This window comes from Dermochelys coriacea, chromosome 11 (assembly GCF_009764565.3).
Source record: "Dermochelys coriacea isolate rDerCor1 chromosome 11, rDerCor1.pri.v4, whole genome shotgun sequence".
Classification (NCBI taxonomy): domain Eukaryota; kingdom Metazoa; phylum Chordata; order Testudines; family Dermochelyidae; genus Dermochelys; species Dermochelys coriacea.
In genome coordinates, this window is record NC_050078.2 from 79465295 (window position 1) to 79489780 (window position 24486).

The 24486-nt window shown below is 44.4% G+C and overlaps 1 protein-coding gene across 3 annotated transcripts in view; it reads left to right on the forward strand.

The window, feature by feature from the left end:
• LOC119863821 (uncharacterized oxidoreductase YjhC-like) overlaps positions 1–24486 on the forward strand; it is an 84183-nt gene that overhangs the window by 25560 nt on the left and 34137 nt on the right. For 2 of the 3 annotated variants that reach the window (XM_038422772.2, XM_038422775.2), the window contains exons 4-6: positions 2836–2909; positions 10325–10384; positions 11993–12100. In XM_038422772.2, the coding sequence (XP_038278700.1) occupies positions 2836–2909; positions 10325–10384; positions 11993–12100 (242 nt within the window). The remainder of the gene's footprint in view (positions 1–2835; positions 2910–10324; positions 10385–11992; positions 12101–24486) is intronic. The other variant, XM_038422776.2, reaches the window with a different exon arrangement.

Below are 24486 nucleotides of genomic sequence, written 5' to 3' on the forward strand. Positions count from 1 at the left end.
TAGCTAAATGTTTTTGCTGTGAGAACAATAAAACCCATAATGTAATGTCTACCACTGACATCTAAACACTTTTAAATACAGTAGACCCCTGCTTCACTGAGTCTCCATTTACTCCTGGGAAAATTCTGCACTAAAAAATTAAAAATTCTGCACACATTTTAAAATTCTACATATTTTATTTGTCAAAATAACGCAATATAATCACACCAGTTTCAATTATGTTGGTAATTAATTTAAACTACAATACGATGGATGGAGAATAGGAGTGGAGAGCACTGGAGGAAATCTCCAAATTGCCTTTGTCTAATAATAATGTAGCTAGTTTTGTTTCTAGTTATTAGTCAATAAATATATGCAGCCATATGCTCAGAATTACATCATAGGCAAGTTAAGTGCAAGTGAGGGCTGGAGAATCAAAATTTATATTGGCTACTCACCATTGCCAAAAAGGTCAGTAGTAAACAGTTCATGGAGCACATTTTGATAAGAACATTTTTCAGTTCAAAAATTTAGACCAGTTATATTGACTAAAGTACCATAAGCATTTATAAGGCTATACTGTCATTTACAATAAAGCTCCTTTATACCACTCTGGCAATGCTAAGGACCTTTAAATCTTTTACATCTGTTTTATACTCCTGGGGGAATTCACTAAGAACAATGGGAACAATTCACTAAGCAGGCAGGCTGCTATATTCTGCTCTGACAGTGCCTGCCTCATGCTTACCTCCTCAGAAATATCCCCAAAGCCCTGCCTCCCATGCCGGGTGTGCCTCAATAGCGAGCAAGAGGGACAGAGTCTCGTTCACTGACACACCCAGCCCCCCTAACCCTCCCCGGCATTGATTGATGTCTCCTCCTTCATGCATGCCTGCCAAGCCCTGTACATACACACCAAGTAGTGATTTCCGTCTCCGCAAGCTGCTCTGGGTGCCTGAACGATGTACCTATGCTGCCAGGGAAGGGCACGTGACCTCTCTTGTGGCTTCCCTTTACTTCCCTGTCAGAAGTAATTTTTCTGCAGGGAAGCAAAGAAATCTGCAGGGGACATTATTTCTCTGTGTGTGCAGTGGCACAGAATTCCCCCAGGAGTACTCCATTTTCTGGCTCTCCTTATTAACTCAACCACTGTCAGCCCCCAGGTGGCTGGGGCTCTGGCTGTCAGCAACTGGTGGCCATTATCTGGCTTACCTGGATCTTTGGTTATCTGATCTGGATAAGGTTGGATAATTGGGGTTCCACTGTACTGAATAAAAATAGCAAACTATTGTTTTGAAGGAAAGTATGTGAGTTTAGGCTGGGATCTATTAGTGAGGGAAACTTTAGATCTTGATAAAATGATGGGATTTGATTTAAGCAAACCTGCAGTGGTGGAAACTTCATAGTAATGATTATTGTGTCTTTCTGCATTTCATTATGTCTGACAGAAGTTAGGAGTATAAGGGGGAAAACTTTTTTGATGGTCGGATCTTTGAAATAACATAACTGTGCCTATTTCAGTGTGCATATGGAAGAGTGCATGCAGTCTGTGTGAATCCACATTATGTGACGTTCACTGCATCTAATTCTATTTAGCAATGTCTTCAAATATAGCAAATTAAAAATAGGTATTTCTCAGTAAGAGCTGCATACAAGCCAAATTTTAAGTTCTAAAGTGAAGTTGTTTAAGTTAAGTAGAAAAGAAGCATCTGAACACGTCTTAAAAATCCATTTTATTTAAGTACAGGCCTACAGTGAACACTTTGAATTGCTTATCAAAAGTATACTATTTTTGGGGGTGCCCAGTGGGTGAATACATACAAAAATAAAAAGGTATTAAAGCTACAGTTGGCAAAAATAAGGGAGAAACTAGCTAATATGCATATTTTATTTTCTGCATACCTATTAAGAGTTGCCATCTATGAATTTAGGTAGCATAGGTATTATTTTTTGAACTTCCTGTGATAATCTAATAACAGGAATACTGTTGGACAGATTTCATTCTGAGGCAAGTACTACATATATCAATTGCAAGGAGTAGTTTGTGCAAAAGATGAAAAGAGTCACTGTAGATCATCACAACCCTCTAAAACAAATACTGAAGTGAGGTGGATTTGTGATACAAAAATACCATAAATGGAATATCTGCCTCCAAAAGTGATAGGCAAAAGAGTATTTCCACTACCTACAATTACTAATTCTATCACTGGCTTTTCAGTCTAATACACTTGCTTTAAAGAGCAATTTCAGAGTAATCCTGCATGACATGATACTGTGCAATTAAGTAAGCCATGCATGTAGCAGCTTTGTGTATATTTAAATATATTAATATTTGTTTTGATTGATAAAATAATTGTTTTCCCACATTAATATAATTGTCCTTTATTTTGTGACTTTTAGAAAGTCACAATGAAACATTTTAGAAATGTGGTGAAACATTTTTAAAAAGAACTCAGAGGATTTATTCAGACCTTCTAAAAATTTCCTTTGGGCTGTAACCTTTTGTCCCTTAATGTGTCATGTTAATTGTTTCAGAAAGTTGAGTATCTGAAACAGAATCTTAGGCTCAGTCTATTTTAACTGACTTCAGTGAATGCAGAGAGGGGGCACTAAAATACTGTCTCAGCCTTAATTATAGAATCAGTTTTAGTATAACAGACTACTTGGAATTTAGCCTAGAATTAATTCAAGAGGTGTATATAAAACTTGCACTGTAGTAACAAATAGTTTTGTTCTATTCTTTTTAATGTGAAATAATATTTTTCCTTTTTTTATACTTGCTCACTTTTGTAACATAAAGGCTGTCTCAACTACTGACATTAGTTGATTCGCTATTTTAAATCTCTTTTTCTTCAGATTGGAAAGTAGCCACGGAGAGAGAAAGGTTTGCAGATGCTGTTATAATAGCAACACCAGATAGACTGCATAAGGTATTATGGACTTCTTGAGCATTACACAAAAATCATAACTGGAATAACAAAGGAGAGCCCCAGATTGTAAAGTGTACATCATTCACCTAGTGCTGTCTTTCCAGTCATAGTTTGTTCACTATTTTGATCTATTCTTTCTCACTGCAGGTTTGATATGCACTTGGAAAATATGAACATGCATGAATATTCAATGCCAGGACTTAAGTCATTCTCTACCAATAGCCTCTTAGTTAGAAAAATTAAAATCCGGAATTTAACGCCTAACCAATTAAATGATGACAACCTTGTCCAATGTCCAGTTGAGCCCCCTGGTTCACCAGATTGCTGTGAGGGGATCCAGCTGCTGAATCCTTAGGTGTTTTAAACCCCCAGAGTCTTAACAGAGTTCTGCCAGTGCTGCTGTTTTAGGGCCTCTGGTCTCATTCTCAAGCTGCCAATCTTCTATCACACATTTCCTGGCCCAGCCCCTAGAACCAGTGCTGATGGAGCCCTCAGACTCCTCCTCCCATAGCTTGAACACACCATCTTTCAGATCTCCACCTGAAGGGGGCCATGTGGTGGGTGTAATTTATAAACTCATAGACACTTTGCACAGGGTTCTCCAATGCTTTTTCTCTTTCTTTGTGTATTTCTCATGCTAATAATCTGTATTAAAATAATAAACCCTACATGCACTTCCCTTTTCAGTTTCCTCACCACACTGGAATGTTCTCTGGGCTGAGGTCATGGTATCCGGGGCAGTTGCATGGCTTGGGTTCTGAAAGCTGGAGTGTCTTGCCCAGCTTACTACCTCCCCTTGATTGGTTTTCTCCTTCCCCTTTCTTGCCCAAAACTTCCTGTGCATCTCCTGGAGCCTTCCTCCAGTTAATGCTTTTGCATCTTCTTGCTTGGTCACTTCTCTCTCTTCTATCATTTCTTCCCCCCCACCCCACTTCCCCCATCACTTCAGACAAGAGCAGCTTGAGCAAGCCTATTGTCCCAAGGTGCTTCATCCCGAATAGATGGTTACTGAGTTCCACCATTGTTACCTCCCAGATGAGGAAAATATGTCTTGGCTATGGTGGATACACAGATTTTGTTCTCACTTAGAAGTTACGTTGGCATATCTATATCAGGGGGTGTGAAAAAAATATACTCCTCACCAACATAGCTATGCTGACAATATAGATGCAGCTATGTCAACAGAAGAGTGCTTCTGTTGATGTAGGGAATGTCATTCAGGGAGGTGGTGATCATATGCCAGAAGAAAAATATGTCATTGTAGAATGTGTCTATACTAGGGGGCTGTGCTGGCATTCCTATGCTGCCATAGGCTTTGTAGTGTAGACATGGCCAAAGTCATAGAGGCCTTACATGATACAGCAGTTTCATAATATCAAGCAGAACGTATAAGTTGTACAGACTCCCTGAAGTTATCACATTGAGGAGAAGCTATCACTGACACAATCTGGTTTTCATGTTGGTAAGTGTAGAAATAAAGCAGAATCAAAATGACAGGAATTTAAATGAGAGTTTTAAAATTTTAAACATAGAATTGTAGAAGTGTAGGGCTGCAAGGGACCTTGAGAAGTAATCAAGGTACAAGGGACCTTGAGAAGTAATCAAGTACACAGCGGTACATCAGGATCAAGTAAACATAAACTGTCCCTGACAGCTGTTTGTCCAGCCTGTTCTTAAAAAATCTCAAATGATGGGGATTCTACAACGGAGTGGTCAAACTATGGCCCATGGGCCGCATCTGGCCCACCAGCTGTTTTAATCCAGCCCTCAAGCTCCTGCTGGGGAGCGAGGTATGAGGCTTGTCCCGCTCCGGCGCTCCAGCCAGGGAGCAGGGTCGGGGGCCGCTTCGTGTGGCTCCTGGAAGCAGTGGCATGTCCCCACTTCAGCTCCTATGTGTAGGGGCAGCCAGGGGGCCCAACTCCACACTCTGCCTCTGCCCCAAAGGCCGCCCCTGCAGCTCCCATTTCCCAGGAACCACGGCCAATGGGAGCTGTAGGGCAGCGCCTGCAGATGGGGCAGCGAGAAGCAGAGCCACTTGGCCGCACCTCTGGGTAGGAGCCAGAGGAGGGACATGCCACTGCTTCTGGGAGCCGCTTGAGATAAGTGCCGCCACGAGCCTGCATTCCTGAGCAACCCTCCGTGCCCCAACCTCCTGCCCCAGCCTTGATCCCCATCCCACCCTCTGAACCCCTCGATCCCAGCCCAGAGCACCCTCCTACACCCAAACCCCTCATCCCCAGCCCCACTCCAGAGCCTGCACCCTCAGCTGGAGCCCTCACCATGCACCCCCCCCCCCGCACTCCATCCCCCAGCCCAGAGCCCCCTCCCGCACCCTGAACTCCTCATTTCTGGCCCCACCCAGGAGCCCGCACCCCCAGACAGAGCTCTCACCCCCTCCCGCACCCCAACTCCAATTTTGTGAGCATTTATGGCCCGCCATACAATTTCCATACTGAGATGTGGCCCTCGGCCAAAAAGTTTGCCCACTCCTGTTCTACAACCTCTCTTGAAAGACTATTCCAGTGCTTAACTACCCTTATAGCAAGAAAGATTTTCCTAATATCTAACCTAAATCTCCCTTACTGCAGTTTAAGCCTGTTCCTTGTTCTCCATGTCCAGGGAAGGTAGGACAACTGGTCTTCTTGTGAGTATCCGCCCCATGTCTTTGATTGGAGAATTTTGGTAGCAGTGCCCATTTTACCCACACATGTGCCCCACACATCCTCATGACCCATACAGGGGATACATAGGGCTGTGCGGGAAAACTGCCCTAAGTTCCTTCTCAGCCACCTTTGGCCTGAGATGGAGCCACAAGCATGCCTGCTTTACTTTTACTTAGTGCAGTGAGTTGAATTTGGAGTTTGCTTTTCCCCCTTTGCCGGTTCCCCATTTGAAGGATTGATTTTGGATTTTAGTTAATGAGGAGATCTCCAGGCTTTAAACGTTGTCTTTTCTGCTGGCAGGCTGTCCCAGTAAGTGATGGACACTCTCGTGTCTGTTTGGGAGATACCTATATACAGGCTAAGTGTATTGTCTGGTCCTTGTTCAAGAGCAGATCTCGTAAAAACAAGGAAATAATGTTCAAGCTCTTGATGAAGGAGCAAGCCTGAAACCTGGCTTCTAAACTGGGCTCCAAAAATTCCTGTCAGTATGCCCCAGATTATTACCCTTTTTTTGCAACTGCCCTGCAGTGTTAGCCCATATACAATCTGTGACCTGCTATAATCCCCAATCCTCTTCTGCAGTTCTGCTGCCTAACCAATTAGTCCCTGTTTTATATTTGTGTGTTTGATTTTTCTTTCCCATGTGTAGTACTTTGCAATTGTCTGTATTGAATTTCATCTTGTTGATTTCAGACCAATTCTCCAGTTTGTCAGTGTTGTTCTGAATTCTAATCCTGTCCTCCACAGTGCTTGCAACCCCTTTCAGCTTGGTGTCATCCACAAATTTTATAAGTATACTTGCAATCTGTGTTCCCTCTAAGCTGCATGGTCGGGCAGCCGCCCAGGAGTGATTCAAGTGCTGCACACTTAATTAGCACATCCAGCAGTGTGTGTTCAGGTGCCCCTGCCCCCGCTGCTTTGCAGCCACGTTGCTCCTGCCCTCTGCCTTGGAACCCCTGGCCAGCTGCTCCAGGGACCCTCCTGCTGGCTGTGCAGAGCTGGGGAGTGGAGAGGGTGCTGATGTGAGGATGTCCCCTGCCCCTGTATCCCATCTCCGTAGAGTAGGGGAGAGGGCTCAGGACTCAGAGCAGGAGAACTTCTGAGGTCTGAACGAACCTTCTGGTCAGTAAGTGCCTTAAAGAGACAGCGCATGGTCTCTCAGAGACTTCCCCAGCAGCCAGCACACACAATCTCTCTCTCTCTCTTTCTGTCTCGCACACACACACACTCTGTCCCCCTCCCCCCTGCCTATGTACCCCATCTCCACAGAGCAGGGGAGGGGGGGGGCAGGGCTCAGGAGCAGGAGAGCTTTCAGTGAGAGTGCCTTGAAGAGAGAGCGCACGGTATCTCTCAGAAACTTCCCCAGCAGCCAGCAAATACTCTGGGTCTGTGTGTGTGTGTCTTCCTCTCTCTCTCTGTCACAGTCACCCCCAACACATACTTGTATTATTGTTGTTGTTACTTCTTGGTACTTCCTGCAATGCACATATATTCTCTGTAATTTTATTCTTTCAAAGTGCTGTTGTTTTAGTTTTTTGACTGGTTTATGCATTTCATAATTTTTATTTCTCTCTTACACTTTAATTTAATTCTTTGAGAAGTGAGTTGTAAAATACCTAACCTGTCCTGGCTGGAGTAATTATCCCTGTGGTAACTTTTTCAAAATATATATTATATCTAGGTTTTTTGTTTCTACTGGTGGTGCACATTACCTCAGTGCACATAAAATTTATTCCGCACATGGATGGAAAAAATTAGAAGGAACATTGCTCACAACTCCATTATCCAAATCATTAATGAAAATTATTAAATAGCACTGGATTCAGAACTGACTCTGTGGGATCCCAGTTGACATGCGATCCCAATTTGACAGCAAACCATGATAACTACTCTCTAAGTATGGTCTCTCAACCAGTTGTGCAACCACCTTATAGTAATTTCATGTAGACTACATTTTCCTAGTTTTCTTATGAGAATGTCATGTGGGACTATGACCAAAGCCTTACTAAAATCAATATATATCACATCTACAGTTTCTCACCCCTGTCCACACTAACTTGCTCAAAGAAGGAATACCCCCTCCCCTAAAAAAATCAATCTGTAAATTGCCCTTAGAAAATCAACTCCAGTATTATTGAAGTTATAACATAAGGACTTTGGCAATATTGTCAGTGAACTAAAACATGGAATATTCTATTAATAATAATAATCATACTTAGCACTTATAACCCCTTAGAGAAGATATGAATATCACCTTTTAACAGAAAAAAATCTAGAAAATCACTTTTTGAGATTATGTATTTATAGAACAGGTTATATAAAGAGTGACTGTGCCAAAGAGCTTACAGCTGAAGGATCTCATTCAAAGCCCACTGATATCAAGCCGAAAAGGCAATAAAACAGTACAATACACTGCAGTATCCAATTAAACAAACGAAGGGAAGACTGCTTGATAGTCTGAATGTTCTACAGACCCAGAAGGTCTTCAGGAAGTTGTTATATGAAGCAGGAAGAGGAAGGCAAATGAAGAATGTAAATCAGAAGACAAACCTTAAGTGGCTGCATGCAAAAGGCATGACATTAACTCAGTCAATACTGAAAAATAAAAATTGTTTTGGATCAACCCAAAATGATTTTTTTTTCACTTTTCTTAGAGAAACAAATATCTAAAGGAAAAATATTTGGGGTTGAATTCAACACTTTGTTTTGATTTTAGCCAGCTTTTTATGAAGAGCAAAGGAAATACAAAAACAACATTCAGACAACCAACCCTTCCCTCCCCCTTATATCCTACAGCCTTTTGGTTAGAGCACTTCCCTGAGGTGGGGTACACCTGGGCTTATGTCTCAACTCTGCCTGGTTTACAGCAGGGATTTGAACTTTAGTCTCTCACAGCTTAATAATTTATTGGAGGAGGGAGTGGGATGCAGGTGTCTCCTTCCAGAGAGTCTCCTAACCAGCAGGCTGTAGTGTCATTCTCTGTCTCTACCCCAGTGACTATTTAAGTATTTTATATCAAGTGTAACAGCTTCCGTAGGAGTTACTGAGTTGATGCTACCTGAGAATACTCGGTGCCATAACCACTGGACTATTCTGTTGGAAGTGGAAGTCCATAGTTCAAATACCTCCTCTGAATGAGATGGAATGGGGACTTGAACCTGGGCCTCAGACATCCTACAGCACGTCTACACGGGCAAAGTTACAGCACCGGCAGTTACAGTGCCGATCAGAGAGCGTCGAAGGAAAACCACTGTTGTGTGTTCACACTGACAGCTGCCTGCACAATAGGGTGTTCATACTTGCAGCGCTATTCAGAGCCGTGCACTCTGGGCAGCTCTCCCACAGGGCACCTTTTTCTCTTTTGCCACTAAGACTTGTGGGAAGGCGGAAGGGGTCGCAGGACATCCTGGGTCCTGTCTCAATTCCCTGTGATGCATTGCTTCGCATCCCAGCTATCCCTGAGCTTCTGTCCGCATATGGGGCCATCTTTCAATGGTTAGTGTACTGCGCGCCCTGCCCTGCCTCTTTCTGGGTGCAGGAATGGATCCCGAGCTGTTGACCAGTATGTTGTTCACACTGACCAACATGTCACGAGTGGCAGTGGAGTTATTCCTTAAACTACAAAGACAAGAGGAGTGCAACATCGATCTCGCCACACGTAGTAGCTATGACACGAGAATGCTTGTGGCATTCACGCAGGTGCTGACCACAGTGGAACGCTGCTTTTGGGCTCGGGAAACAAGCACTGAGTGATGGGATCACATCGTGATGCACGTCTGGGATGATGAGCAGTGGGTACAGAACTTTTGCATGAGGAAAGCCACATTCATGGGACTGTGTGATGAACTCGCCCCAGCCCTGCAGTGCAAGGACACGAGAATGAGAGCTGTCCTATCGCTGGAGAAGTGTGTGGCAATTGCACTGTGGAAGCTGGCTATTCCAGACTGCTACCGATCGGTTACTAACATCATTCCAACGGCTACCTCCTCTCCCCAAATCCCAATGAGGTCCAGCAGCTTGGCATTGCTCCAAGCAGGGGATCGCCTGGTGCGTGGAGCAGGCATGGCCACCTGGAAAGATGCACTGAGACCACTGCACGTATCACCAAGCAAACAGAAAGGGGACTTTCAAATTTGCAATGGATGTCCGGGGTGGGGCTGAAGTTGGTCACCCGAGGGCAGGGCAGTCGATGGGCAGAGAGGTAAGAACAGATATTGTGGGACACCTCCTGGAGGCCAACTGCAGCACTGTAATCACCCCGGCGACTACACTGGCACCAGAGTGCTGTAGCCCCAGCACAGAAAGCTCTATGCCCCTCCTCGGGGTGGTGTTTTTTAGAGTGCTGCATCTGCACAGTTTCTGCACACTCAGTGGCGTGGCTGTGTGTGCACCTCGGGAGCTACAGCGCTCACAGCTGCTTTACTGCACGCAAACTTGCCAGTGGACACAGGGCCCTAGGTAAGTACTGTCACCATGGGTCTGTGGAGTTGGGGAGGCATTTCCACTTCCTTTGGTTTTGTGAATGACATCTAACGCCCCTTGCAAATCTAGCCCAAAAAATGTTATAGGCCAAAACTATCTGGCGAAGTTCTGTGAAATTTGCAAGTGGTTTTGGTGGCCCAAAACTGCATATTTTGTTGAATAAACTGTTCCTCTGAAAAATGTTGTTTATTTCTAATTGTGAATAAACAATGATAGGGAGAAACATTTAGTTTCTTGTAACTTGTCTCTTTGGTTTCTCTCTTTTCCTAGGCTCCAGCGATAGCTTTTGCTAACAAAGGCTACCACATTTTGTTGGAAAAGCCCATGGCAGTAAGTTAAGCAAAATCATAATGTTAAAGTTTAAACAGTGGGGATAATTTTCACATATCAGGGTAAAATCTTCAATCAATTTGTCTTAGTATCTTTTCTGCTACATTTGCTAATTATCAAAGCCCTGATCCATATTCTTTTATACTTAATAAACAAAAAAATGGAAAAAAAATTGTATAAAGTCTTTCTTGTCCTGATCCTTCCTATTTTCATTTCACTTAGAATATAAACTCCTTAGGGTAGAAATTCCCTTAAAGTGTGTGTGTGTTTGTACGGCCCTAGCACATGTCAGTGTTAATGTAATACATAATATTCTGCCTGTCTGTAAATATAATGTAAGGTTTGCTTCCTTACAACACATCTCTGGCTTTGGGATCTTGCAGTAAGGGGGTCATATTAAATTTATGATATCATGTAATTTCTCTGGCAATAGAACATAACATTAGGCACCAGATTTTGACTTCATTGCAGAATCTAGAAGAACAAGAAATGAAATTTTTGGTTTAATACTATCCTGCTATCTGCAATAAGGTGCCCTGAACCTGCACCTCTGATGTCAGTGGGAGCCTTGCCATTAAGTGGGCACAGGAGCTAATTCTGAGAGTCGGAGGAACATCACTTCCTGCAATTTACCTGTCTTTTTACATAAATGTTTTTGCACTTCCAAGTTTGTACTATTGAAGTTGCTTTACAGATAGATTAAATCTTCACCAGTTTTGGGGTCCTATATACATATCTTTTATTATTGTTTATATTTGTATTAGTGTGCTTTCAATGTTATACATAAATGTAGGAAGAGACAATCTTTCCCCTCAAAGAGTATAGACAAAATAGACACAGTGTAGGAAAAAGAAGGAGTATTATCTTAATTTTATAGATGGAAATTGAGGCACAGAGAAGCAACACACTCATGGTAACAGAGTCTGGCAGAGCCTAGGAGTTGATCCCAATACAGGCAGTCCTCTGACTTATGACACAGTTGGTTCCTAAAAAATTGCATCGTAAGTCAAAATGTCATAACTTGGAATGGCAATATACTCCATTGCAGGAACAAGCATCGTAAAATCGAAACCAATTGTCATAAGTCGAATCGGGGGTCAATTCAGAAATGCCGTAAGTGCCATTCGTCATAAGTCAAATGTCGTAAAATTGAGGAGTCCCAAGGATAGTGCCTTAAAACCACCCTTCCTCTAACGTCAGATACTTTGATATCCAGTATGGTAGGTCCTTTCAAACATCAAAATATGGGCTTAAATCTTTATTTTAAGAAGTAATGACACACATTTTACATCAATAAATACTATTTGCTGCTGTGCTGAAATCTTGGATGACAAGTTTCACCCTGTAGGAGAGTGCTTTGGTCTAGTTAAATGTAGTTTCTAATTATAATGCAAACATATATATAACTAGAGAATTATTGGTGAGTGCCATTTTCATACAGTTGCAGATGAAATTTCAATTTAGCACATAAGTGCCTACAAAGATATTTAATAAAACGTATTTTTCAAATTGCTAGTGTTGTGACAATTAGCAGATTCATGCAGTAACTATGGTACATAATGCAGCAGAATAGAATAACTGACTGGGTTGTTTTCTCTGGTTTATAAGGTAACACCTGAGGACTGCAAAGAAATTGTGTCTGTATGTAAAGCTAACAATGTCATGCTTGCAGTGTGCCATGTCCTGCGGTACTATCCAGCCTCACTGAAGATAAAGGTATACTTATTGCTTTAACAGTAACCAGTAGAGTCAGTAAATGTTCATTCCTGCTATGTGATATGGGTATTAACTTTTGTGACCTTGACATTGGTCATGGGAGTAGGGTCAATAAATTCCTGTACGGCTATGTGTCACACTCCTAGTATGACTGTGATTGGTTGTCAGAGCATGAAAAATAATCATTTAGAATTACAAGAAGCAGCTGTGAAAGTTTAGGCCAGGACTTTAGGTGTTCAGTTAACTGAGAAAATAAGGTTGTAAATGAAATTCCATTAAGAGATTGCCCAAATGGATTAGGCTATAAATTAGCTGGCATTCCAGGACCAACAAGTGTTAAATGTATTTTAGAAATCTTTCTACAAGGCTACTTTGGAGCTGTTAGAGTGTGCTGTATCAGTGAGAAATGCAACACTGCTACCTGGAGGGAACTGAGACTCCTCTATGTAACTTCTTTGGTTCTGGGGACTAAGATTTGAGTGCATAAAGAGGGGTTACTTTGAGATGATTACCTGGGTGGCTCCAGACTCCCTGTGTTCCTTGCCCGCTATTTCAGAGTCTTGTGGATGTTTGATTTTGTACTGAATTGAGTATATGGGGGCCTTGTCAGTGGTTGTAATTAGATGAAAAATGTATTTGTAAAGTTTTAGAGCTAAAATTTTAATTGACAACTAGATTTAATGACAGATTTGAGCTGTGGAAATGTGTATTATGGAAGATTATCAAATAGGCACACATATTGTCTAGAAACGCATGTCAGCTGAAATTTAGGATTCTCCTTCGAGGAGTGTCCCTGTTGGTGCTCCACTTCAGGTGAATGAGCATCCCTGCACCTTTGATTGGAGAATTTCAGCAGCATTGCCTGTCTGGGTTGCACATGTGCCCTCCCCAATTTGCGCCGTTGTTGATGCCTATCTAGTGCTGTGCAACCAGACTCCCCTGGTTCCTTCTCATTTGCCCTCGGCCTGTATCATAAATATAAAGGGAAGGGAAAAACCTTTAAAATCCCTCCTGGCTAGAGGAAAAATTCTTTCACCTGTAAAGGGTTAAGAAGGTAGGATAAACTCGCTGGCACCTCTCCAAAATGACCGATGAGGAGACAAGATACTTTCAAAGCTGGAGGAGGGGAGAAACAAAGGGTCTGAGTCTGTCTGTGTGCTGCTTTTGCCGGGGACAGAACAGGAATGGAGTCTTAGAATTTAGTAGGTAATCTAGCTAGAAATGTGTTAGATTATGATTTCTTCAAATGGCTGATAAAATAAGCTGTGCTGAATGGAATGGATATTCCTGTTTTTGTGTCTTTTTGTAACTTAAGGTTTTGCCTAGAGGGAGTCTCTATGTTTTGAATCTAATTACCCTGTAAGGTATTTACCATCCTGATTTTACAGAGGTGATTCTTTTTACCTTTTCTTATATTAAAATTCTTCTTGTAAGAAATTGAATGCTTTTTTCATTGTACTTAAGATCTAAGAGTTTGGATCTGTGGTCTCCTATGCAAATTGGTGAGGATTTTTATCAAGCCTTCCCCAGGCAGGGGGGTGCAAGGTTTTGGTGAGGATTTTGGGGGGAAAGACGTTTCCAAACAACTCTTTCTTAAAAATAAACCCGGACATTTGGTGGTGGCAGTGGAAGTCCAAGGGCAAACAGTAAAATAGTTTGTACCTTGGGGAAGTTTTAACCTAAGCTGGTAAAAGTAAGCTTAGGAGGTTTTCATGCAGGTCACCACATGTGTACCCGAGAGTTCAGAGTGGGGAAGGAACCTTGACATGGTGGTGGAGTGGTGGGATCAACTTGAAATCATTTTGAGATTTTTTTGAACCAGAAGCACAAATTTGAAAAGGAAATATTTTTTTTTCCTTTGGGCTGCTGGAAAGCAGGTTCAACTGAAAACAGAGGTTTTTTTTTTCTCTGCTTTGGGGCCACAGCGGAGACAAAAGGGAATTGCCTTTTGTGAGCTGGAGTTTTCTCTACCTAAAGGCAGGATAGTTCATAGCTTCATAGATACTAAGGTCAGAAGGGATCATTCTGATCATCTAGTCCGACCTCCTGCACAGCACAGGCCACAGAATCTCACCCACCCACTCCTATGAAAAACCTCACCTATGTCTGAGCTATTGAAGTCCTCAAATCGTGGTTTAAAGACTTCAAGGAGCAGAGAAGCCTCCCTCAAGTGACCCGTTCCCCATGTTACAGAGGAAGGCGAAAACCTCCAGGGCCTCTTCCAATCTGCCCTGGAGGAAAATTCCTTCCTGACCCCAACTATGGCGATCAGCTAAACCCTGAGCAAATGGGCAAGATTCACCAGCCAGATACTACATAAAATTCTTTCCTGGGTAACTCAGATCCCATCCATCTAATATCCCATCTCAGGGGATTAGTCCTATTTACCCTGAATATTTAAAGATCAATTACGTACCAAAATCACATTATCCCATCATACCATTTCCTCCATAAACTTATCGAGTAAAATCTTAAAGCCAGATAGATCTTTTGCCCCCACCGCTTCCCTTGGAAGGCTATTCCAAAACTTCACTCCTCTGATGGTTAGAAACCTTCGTCTAATTTCAAGTCTAAACTTCCTGGTAGCCAGTTTATACCCATTTGTTCTTGTATCCACATTGGTGCTGAGCTGAAATAATTCCTCTCCCTCTCCTGCATTTATCCCTCTGATATATTTATAGAGAGCAATCATATCTCCCCTCAACCTTCTTTTAGTTAGGCTAAACAAGCCAAGCTCCTTAAGTCTCCTTTCATAAGACAAGTTTTCCATTTCTCGGATCATCCTAGTAGCCCTTCTCTGTACCTGCTCCAGTTTGAATTCATCCTTTTTAAACATGGGAGACCAGAACTGCACACAGTATTCTAGGTGAGGTCTCACCAGTGCCTTGTATAATGGTACTAAAACCTCCTTATCCCTACTGGAAATGCCTCTCCTGATGCATCCCAAAACCGCATTAGCTTTTTTCACAGCCATATCACATTGGCAGCTCATAGTCATCCTATGATCAATCAATACTCCAAGGTCCTTCTCCTCTTCCGTTACGTCTAATTGATGCGTCCCCAGCTTATAACTAAAATTCTTGTTATTAATCCCTAAATGCATAACCGTACGCTTCTCACTATTAAATTTCATCCTATTACTATTACTCCAGTTTACAAGGTCATCCAGATCTCCTGTATAATATCCCGATCCTTCTCTGAATTGGCAATACCTCCCAGCTTTGTATCATCTGCAAACTTTATTAGCACACTCCTACTTTTTGTGCCGAGGTCAGTAATAAAAAGATTAAACAAGATTGGTCCCAAAACTGATCCCTGAGGCACTCCACTGGTAACCTCCCTCCAGCCTGACAATTCGCCTTTCAGTAGGACCCGTTGCAGTCTCCCCTTTAACCAATTCCTTATCCACCTTTTGATGTTCATATTGATCCCCATCTTCTCCAATTTAACTAATAATTCCCCATGTGGCACGGTATCAAACGCCTTACTGAAATCTAGGTAAATTAGATCCACTGTGTTCCCTTCTGCAGGGAAATTCACAAGTCTTCACATACCTGAAGTTTTTTTTTTTTCCTAAGAGCAACTAGAGGGGTTTTCTGCCTATTTGCCTGGAGCCAAAGGTGTTAGTTTTTTTTTTTTTTCGGATTTCTCTGTAGGTTGATAATCACTATCAGAGAATATAGGTATCATATTCAGCACAGCAAAATTTTACAAGCCAAGTTTTTTTTTGTTTTGGTTTTCTATCTAACTCTCGGGTGTAAAGTTAGTTAAAAACAGAGACATTAGGATGATAGACTCCACTGTTCAACAAAAGCTGGAATTAGCCAGATTTGAGGCTGAGGAAAAACAAAAGAAACATGAAAGACAGATAGAACTCATGCGGATGGGAATGGAGGCAAGGGCCAAAGAACTGGAGGAGAAGGAAAGTGAGAGGAAGCATGTGGAGGAGGAGAAGGAAAGAGAGAGGAAGCATGTGGAGGAGGAGAAGGAAAGAGAGAGGAAGCATGCACTGGAGATGGAGAAGGCAAAGGCTCAGCAGAATATACCAACAAACCCTAGCAATCCTTCTCCAGGTACCACTTCCCATCCCAGAAAGTTCCCCACTTACACGGCAGGTGATGATACTGAGACCTTCTTAGAAAACTTCGAAAGGGCCTGCCTTGGGTATAGCATCTCTACAGACCAATACATGGTAGAGCTGAGGCCACAGCTCAGTGGACCCTTAGCTGAGGTGGCGGCTGAAATGCCTAAGGAACGCATGAACCAGTGTGAACTATTTAAAACCAAGCTGAGAGTCAGAATGGGGCTAACCCCCGAGCATTCCCATCGGCGGATCAGAGCCCTAAGGTGGAAACCAGACGTGTCATTTACCCGACATACCTACCAAATTGTGAAACATTGGGATGCCTGGATATCAGGAGCAAGTGTTAAATCTCCAGAAGATTTGCACTTCCTAATGCAAATGGAGCAATTCTTAGAGGGTGTTCCTGAGGAAATAGAAAGATACATCCTAGATGGGAAGTCCAAAACTCCTAATCGAGGCGGGGGAGATTGGAGCCAAATGGGTGGAGGTGGCAGAGAAGAGAAAAACTGGTTGCAGTTGGAGCGGATACCAGAAGGGACAACCTCAGACCACACCCTACTACTGGGGGCCACCCAAGGCCACATTTACCCCCCAAGGAACCCTCCAGCCACCTTATCATCCCACCACACCGTTCTCCAGCAACCCACCTCGCCCCAGTGACCCGTCAGCTAGATGATGTTTTAAATGTAACGAGCCGGGACATGTGAAGGCCAACTGCCCCAAGAACCCCAACAGATTACAGTTCATTGCACCGGAATCACCCCAGCGGTCCTCAGGCCCAGATACCTCCCAGATACCTTTGGAGCGGAGGGAAACTGTGAGTGTGGGCGGGAAGAAGGTCACCGCGTGGAAGGACACCGGAGCTCAGGTGTCGGCTATCCATGCTTCCTTAGTGGACCCCAATTTAATCAATCCAGAGATCCAAGTGATGATTCAACCCTTCAAGTCCAACTCTTTCAATTTGCCTACTGCCAAGTTGCCTGTCCAATACAAGGGCTGGTCTGGAACGTGGACTTTTGCAGTTTATGATGATTATCCCGTCCCCATGCTGTTGGGGGAAGACTTGGCCAATCTTGTGAAGTCAGCCAAGGGGGTGGGAATGGTCACCTGCAGCCAGACTAAACCAGCCGTCACGCCTAGCACTGTTCTGGAAACTTCTACCAGGACCCAGTCAGAGGTGATGGACCCGGACCCCAGGCCAATGTCTACAACAGCAGTAGTGGATCCAGTCCCAGAGACCCAGACAGAGCCAGTCCCAGAACCGGAACCGGCGGAACAACCAGCACCAGACCCATTTCCGGCACTGAATCCAGTACTTGCAACCCCAACCCCAGAGGGCCCCACTGAACCTGAACCGGCAGCAGCCGATAACCCTACACAAGAGGCTCAGCCGGAGCCTGAACCCCAACATAGTGCACCAGCAGAGAGCGGTTCACAGTCAACGGAAACAGCCCCATCCCCTACATCGCTTCCAGAGGGACCAAGCATAGGTCCACAATCAAATGAGGAACTGATGTCTCCAGCATCAAGGGAACAGTTCCAGGCTGAACAGGAAGTAGATGAAAGTCTCCAGAGAGCTCGGACGGTGGCACAGAGCAACCCACCACCTCTCAGCTCTTCTAATTGATCCAGGTTTGTTGCAGAAAGAGGACTCTTATACAAGGAAATTCTTTCTGGTGGACACCAGGAAGACTGGCATCCTCAGAGACAGTTGGTAGTTCCAACTAACTACCGGGTCAAGCTCTTGAGCTTAGCCCACGATCATCCTAGTGGCCATGCTGGGGTGAACAGGACCAAAGACCGGTTGGGGAGCTCATTCCAATGGGAGGGAATGGGCAAGGATGTTTCTACCTATGTCTGGTCTTGTGAGGTATGCCAAAAAGTGGGAAAACTCCAAGACCAGGTCAAAGCCCCTCTCCAGCCACTCCCCATTATTGAAGTTCCATTTCAGCGAGTAGCTGTGGATATTCTGGGTCTTTTTCCAAAAAAGATACCCAGAGGAAAGCAGTACATACTGACTTTCATGGATTTTGCCACCCGATGTCTGGAAGCAGTAGCTCTAAGCAACACCAGGGCTAAAAGTGTGTGCCAGGCACTAGCAGACATTTTTGCCAGGGTAGGTTGGCCCTCTGACATCCTCACAGATGCAGGAACTAATTTCCTGGCAGGAACTATGGAAAGCCTTTGGGAAGCTCATGGGGTAAATCACTTGGTTGCCATTCCTTACCACCATCAAACAAATGGCCTGGTGGAGAAGTTTAATGGAACTTTGGGGGCCATGATACATAAATTTGTAAATGAGCACTCCAATGATTGGGACCTAGTGTTGCAGCAGTTGCTCTTTGCCTACAGAGTTGTACCACATCCCAGTTTAGGGTTTTCACTATTTGAACTTGTATATGGCCGCGAGGTTAAGGGGCCATTACAGTTGGTGAAGCAGCAATGGGAGGGATTTACACCTTCTCCAGGAACTAACATTCTGGACTTTGTAACCAACCTACAAAACACCCTCCGAATCTCTCTAGCCCTTGCTAAAGAAAACCTACAGGATGCTCAAAAAGAGAAAAAAGCCTAGTATGATAAACATGCCAGAGAGCGTTCCTTCAAAGTGGGAGACCAGGTTATGGTCTTAAAGGTGCTCCAGGCCCATAAAATGGAAGCGTCGTGGGAAGGGCCATTCATGGTCCAGAAGAGCCTGGGAGCTGTTAATTACCTCATAGCATTCCCCACCTCCAACCGAAAGCCTAAGGTGTACCATATTAATTCTCTAAAGTCCTTTTATCCCAGAGAATTAAAGGTTTGTCAGTTTACAGCCCAGGGAAGAGATATGCTGAGTGGCCTGAAGGTGTCTACTACGAAGGGAAAAGTGCTGATGGCGTGGAAGAGGTGAACCTCTCCATGACCCTCGGGCGTATGCAGCGACAGCAGATCCAGGAGCTGTACACTAGCTATGCGCCGACGTTCTCAGCCACCCCAGGGCTGACTGAACGGGCATACCACTCCATTGACACAGGTAATGCTCACCCAATTAAAGTCCAACCTTACCGGGTGTCTCCTCAAGCTAAAACTGCTATAGAACAGGAGATCCAGGATATGTTACAGATGGGTGTAATCCACTCCTCTGGCAGTGCATGGGCATCTCCAGTGGTTCTAGTTCCCAAAGCAGATGGGGAGATACGTTTTTGCATGGACTACCGTAAGCTAAATGCTGTAACTCGCCCAGACAACTATCCAATGCCATGCACAGATGAACTATTAGAGAAACTGGGATGGGCCCAGTTCATCTCTACCTTGGACTTAACCAAGGGGTACTGGCAGGTACCGCTAGATGAATCCGCCAAGGAAAGATCAGCCTTCACCACACATGTCGGGCTGTATGAATTTAATGTACTCCTTTTTGGACTGCAGAATGCACCCGCCACCTTCCAAAGACTTGTAGATGGTCTCCTAGCAGGATTAGGAGAATATACAGTCGCCTACCTTGACGATGTGGCCATATTTTCGGATTCCTGGCCAGAACACCTGGAACATCTACAAAAAGTCTTTGAGCGCATAAGGGAGGCAGGACTAACTGTTAAGGCTAAGAAGTGTCAAATAGGCCTAAACAGAGGGACTTACCTTGGACACCAGGTGGGTCAAGGAACTATCAACCCCCTATAGGCCAAAGTGGATGCTATACAAAAGTGGCCTGTCCCAAAGTCAAAGAAACAGGTTCAATCCTTCTTAGGCTTGGCCGGTTATTACAGACGCTTTGTACCGCAGTACAGCCAAATTGCCACCCCATTGACAGACCGAACCAAAAAGAAAGAGCCAAATGCCGTTCAGTGGACCAAAGAACATCAGAAGGCCTTTAACCAACTTAAAGCGCCACTCATGTCTGACCCTGTACTAAGGGCCCCAGACTTTGACAAACCGTTCCAAGGAACCACAGATGCGTCCGAGCATGGTGTGGGAGCAGTTTTAATGCAGGAAGGACCGGATCAAGAATTCCACCCTGTAGCGTTTCTCAGCAAAAAAACTGTCTGAGAGGGAAAGCAACTGGTCAGTCAGTGAAAAAGAATGTTACGCCATTGTCTACGCCCTGGAAAAGCTACGCCCATATGGTTGGGGATGGCGTTTCCACCTGCAAACCGACCATGCTGTGCTATGGTGGCTTCATACCGCCACGAGAAATAACAAAAAACTTATTCGGTGGAGTTTAGCTCTTCAAGATTTTGATTTCGACATCCAACACATCTCAGGAGCTTCTAACAAAGTGGCTGATGCACTCTCCCATGAAAGTTTCCCAGAATCAACTGTTAAAATCGTCCTTGAGATGTGGAAAATATTATTAGTCTTTATATACTTGGTAGTATATTTAGAGGTGCATGTGTCTTATTAACTCTTTTTTTTCCTAGAGCTCCAGGAAGAAATCCCAGCCAGTGTTTTACCCTAGCTGTGATTTGGGGGGCATGTCGTAAATATAAAGGGAAGGGTAAGCCCCTTTAAAATCCCTCCTGGCCAGAGGAAAAATCCTTTCACCTGTAAAGGGTTAAGAAGCTAGGATAACCTTGCTGGCACCTGACCACAATGACCAATGAGGAGACAAGATACTTTCAAAGCTGGAGGGAGGGAGAAACAAAGGGTCTGTCTGTGTGATGCTTTTGCTGGGGACAGAACAGGAATGGAATCTTAGAATTTAATAAGTAATCTAGCTAGAGATGCGTTAGATTATGATTTCTTTAAATGGCTGAGAAATTAGACTGTGCTGAATAGAATGAATATTCTTGTCTTTGTGTCTTTTTGTAACTTAATGTTTTGCCTAGAGGGATTCTCTATGTTTTGAATCTAATTACCCTGTAAGGTATTTACCATCCTGATTTTACAGAGGTGATTCTTTTTACCTTTTCTTATATTAAAATTCTTCTTGTAAGAAATTGAATGCTTTTTTCATTGTTCTTAAGATCTAAGGGTTTGGGTCTGTAGTCTCCTATGCAAATTGGTGAGGATTTTTAATCGAGCCTTCCCCAGGCAGGGGGGTGCAAGGTTTTGGTGAGGATTTTGGGGGGAAAGACGTTTCCAAACAACTCTTTCTCAAAAATAAACCCGGACATTTGGTGGTGGCAGTGGAAGTCCAAGGGCAAACAGTAAAATAGTTTGTACCTTGGGGAAGTTTTAACCTAAGCTGGTAAAAGTAAGCTTAGGAGGTTTTTATGCAGGTCCCCACATGTGTACCCTAGAGTTCAGAGTGGGGAAGGAACCTTGACAGCCTGACACAGCTCTCGGAAGCGTAACACTTGATACTTAGCTTTAGCATCAGAATGGCCTATTTAGTACTCTAGTTAGATTTCACTAACTCCGTTATCCCCATTTCTTCTTTTTTTCTCTCTCAATTTTTTTCTTCGTTATTTAAGTTTGATTACCCCTTAGAGTAGTGCATTTTCACCCTTATGGCAGACTCGTTACAGTTGGAGCCATGCCTGGTTCACTGGGTTTCAAGTGGTATCTTTCCTGCCGGGAGGCGATTCCCAATCTCCGATGGACACTCAGTGCATCAGGTGCCTTGTTGAGACACACATCCCACAAGAATGCTCTCACTGCCACAACTTAAAAGCTTGCCCCAGGAAAACAATAGATTTAAAACTTAAACTTATTCTAATGGAGAAGTCACTGCGCCCGGCATCCGACCCCGGTCAGCAGATTCCCTCTGGACACCCTTGTCCAACAACCACTTCTGACACACAGACTTCACCTGTGTCGCAGGGGAAAGATCACTTCTCCAAAAAGATGGCAAGAAAACAGGCACCAACTTCCCCTCTTAAAGAGCCACTGAAAAAGAAACGGTCTCCGGCTTGTTCTAGGTCCTCGGTACCAATCGCACCATGGCTAAGTACATACAAAGCACCAGAGTCCTCCAGTACACAGGTGCCAACCTTTCTCTGCGCCAGTGGGTGCTCACGCCCCTTGCCCCACCCCTACTCCACCCCTGCCCCAAAGTCCCCGCCCTAACTCCGCCCCTCCCTGCCCCTATTGGACCCCTCCCGAAATCCCTGCCCCGGCTCCGCCTCCTCCCCCAAGCATACCATGTGTCGCGGCGCAAGCACTGGGAGTGAGGGGGGAGAAGCAGGACGTGGCGGCGCACTCGGGGCGCAGGCAGAGGTGAGCTAAGGCAGGGGGGCGGTGCGGGGAGCTGCCGTTGGGTGCAGAGCATTCACCAATTTTTCCCTGTGGGTGCTCCAGGCCCGGAGTACCCATGGAGTCGGCGCCTATGCTCCAGTAGTGTACTAAAAAAGCCAGTGACCACAAGCGGGCAGGCTCAGTCAGGAGGCAAAGAGACGCCTACCTTCTCCACCACAGTACCGACAGAGCTGTCCAAACATGTGGCACTGATATGTTCTCCATAGGCTACAGAGAACTCCCATAGCACAGAGTGCTCTGACGTCCGCACAGATGTCTACAGCTACAACGGCACAGTGCATCTGGACCGCCTCGGTACCAAAACCATCGGTACCGCACCAATTCCTTCACCACAAGGACTTACTCATCTGGTCAACACCAGACTCACCACTCCTCAGCTTAGATGTTACTCTGGTGCATATGGTACCCACGCCAACCCACCTCACCTCTGGCCCCTCCATTTTCCAGTGAGGAAGAAGGTGAGGAGGAAGAGGGTGCTTACTCATCACACCATTCCTCTCCCATTCAAACTAGTATGGTATTAGGTCCACCTGTACAGCCCAAATATCACCACTGGGCTGACACCTAGATACAGTATGGGCACCCATGGATACCATCACCTATGCCATTCCCTACATAGTGGCCCTACGGGGACCCCGGGGGACATACAGGAGACAATACCCTAGACTCCCAAACTCTATAGAGAGAACTAGATCTCCCCCACCACTCTCAGTGAAATTTTTGAGTAACAGGAAGAAATCCTGGAACAAGAAAGTACCCCAACAACCAACATTTTCTCTTCTTCCTTAGACGAGGCCATTATGCCTCCATCACCCTCAACTGCCAATGATTTTAAATACTTTCAAAGGCTGTTCAGAAGAACTACCGATTCCCTAGAAAGTCTCTAGAGGAGGTTCCAGAATCCCAACATAAATTACTAGACATTCTGCAAACATCATCAAAGATTGCACTTCCTGTAAATGAAGCACTTATGGAACCAGCAAGAAATATATGGGAGACCCTGGCAACTATTCCGCCCACTTTCTAAAGAGCAGATAAAAAAATATTATGTCCACTCAAAGGGGATGGACTTTTTATTCTCTCACCCCACACCACTGCAGATCCACTCCCTATGACAAAGAGTGGAAACGGTTAGACTGCTTTGGCCGCAAGGCCTGTTCATCGGCCACTTTCCAATTTCAAATTGCTAAATATGCTGCACTGATGGAAAAATATGACCATACAAATTACAGTAACTCCTCACTTAAATTTGTCCCGGTTAACATTGTTTTGTTATTAGGTTGCTGATCTATTAGAGAACATGCTCGTTTAAAGTCATGCAATGTTCCGTTATAAGGTTGTTTGGCTTTCCCTGGTCCGCCTGCCTGCCTGGCATTCCAGACGGGGATCGGGGTCAGGGCTCGGGGGCTTGCCCCACTCTGCCCGCCCAACGCTTCTACCAGGGAGTGGGATCAGGGCGTGGGGACTTGCCCCATTCCACGCACCTGGAGTTCCAGCCAGGGAGTGGGGTCAGAGAGCAGGGGCTTACTCCACTTTGCCCTCCTGGCATTCCAGCCAGGGAACGAGCAAGTCCCCAATCCCGTTCCCCAGCAGGAGCACCAGGCGGGCAGAGCGGGGCAAGCCCCCACACCCCGACTCCGCTGTGCCCCTGCCTCAGCCAAGCTTCACAATCATCATTGGTGAGTACAGTATTACATTGTTTGTTTAAATCATTTAAAACTTATACTGTATATGTATACAATGTCTTTTGTCTGGTGAAATTTTTTTCCCTGGAACCTAACCCCTCTATTTACTTTAATTCTTATGGGGAAATTGGATTAACTTAACATCTTTTTGCTTAAAGAAGCATTTTTCAGGAACATAACTACAACGTTAAGCAAGGAATCACTGTACTCCAAATTGTCAGACTTTATTGAATATATACCAGAGGACAAAAAAGAACAATTCAAAGTGATGATCACAGAGAGCCATCTCCTAGTCAGAACTGCTTTACAGGTGTCTCTAGATGTGGCAGATATGGGGGCACGTTCCACAGCTACCGCCATAGTCATAGGTTTCAGAGTAGCAGCCGTGTTAGTCTGTATTCGCAAAAAGAAAAGGAGTACTTGTGGCACCTTAGAGACTA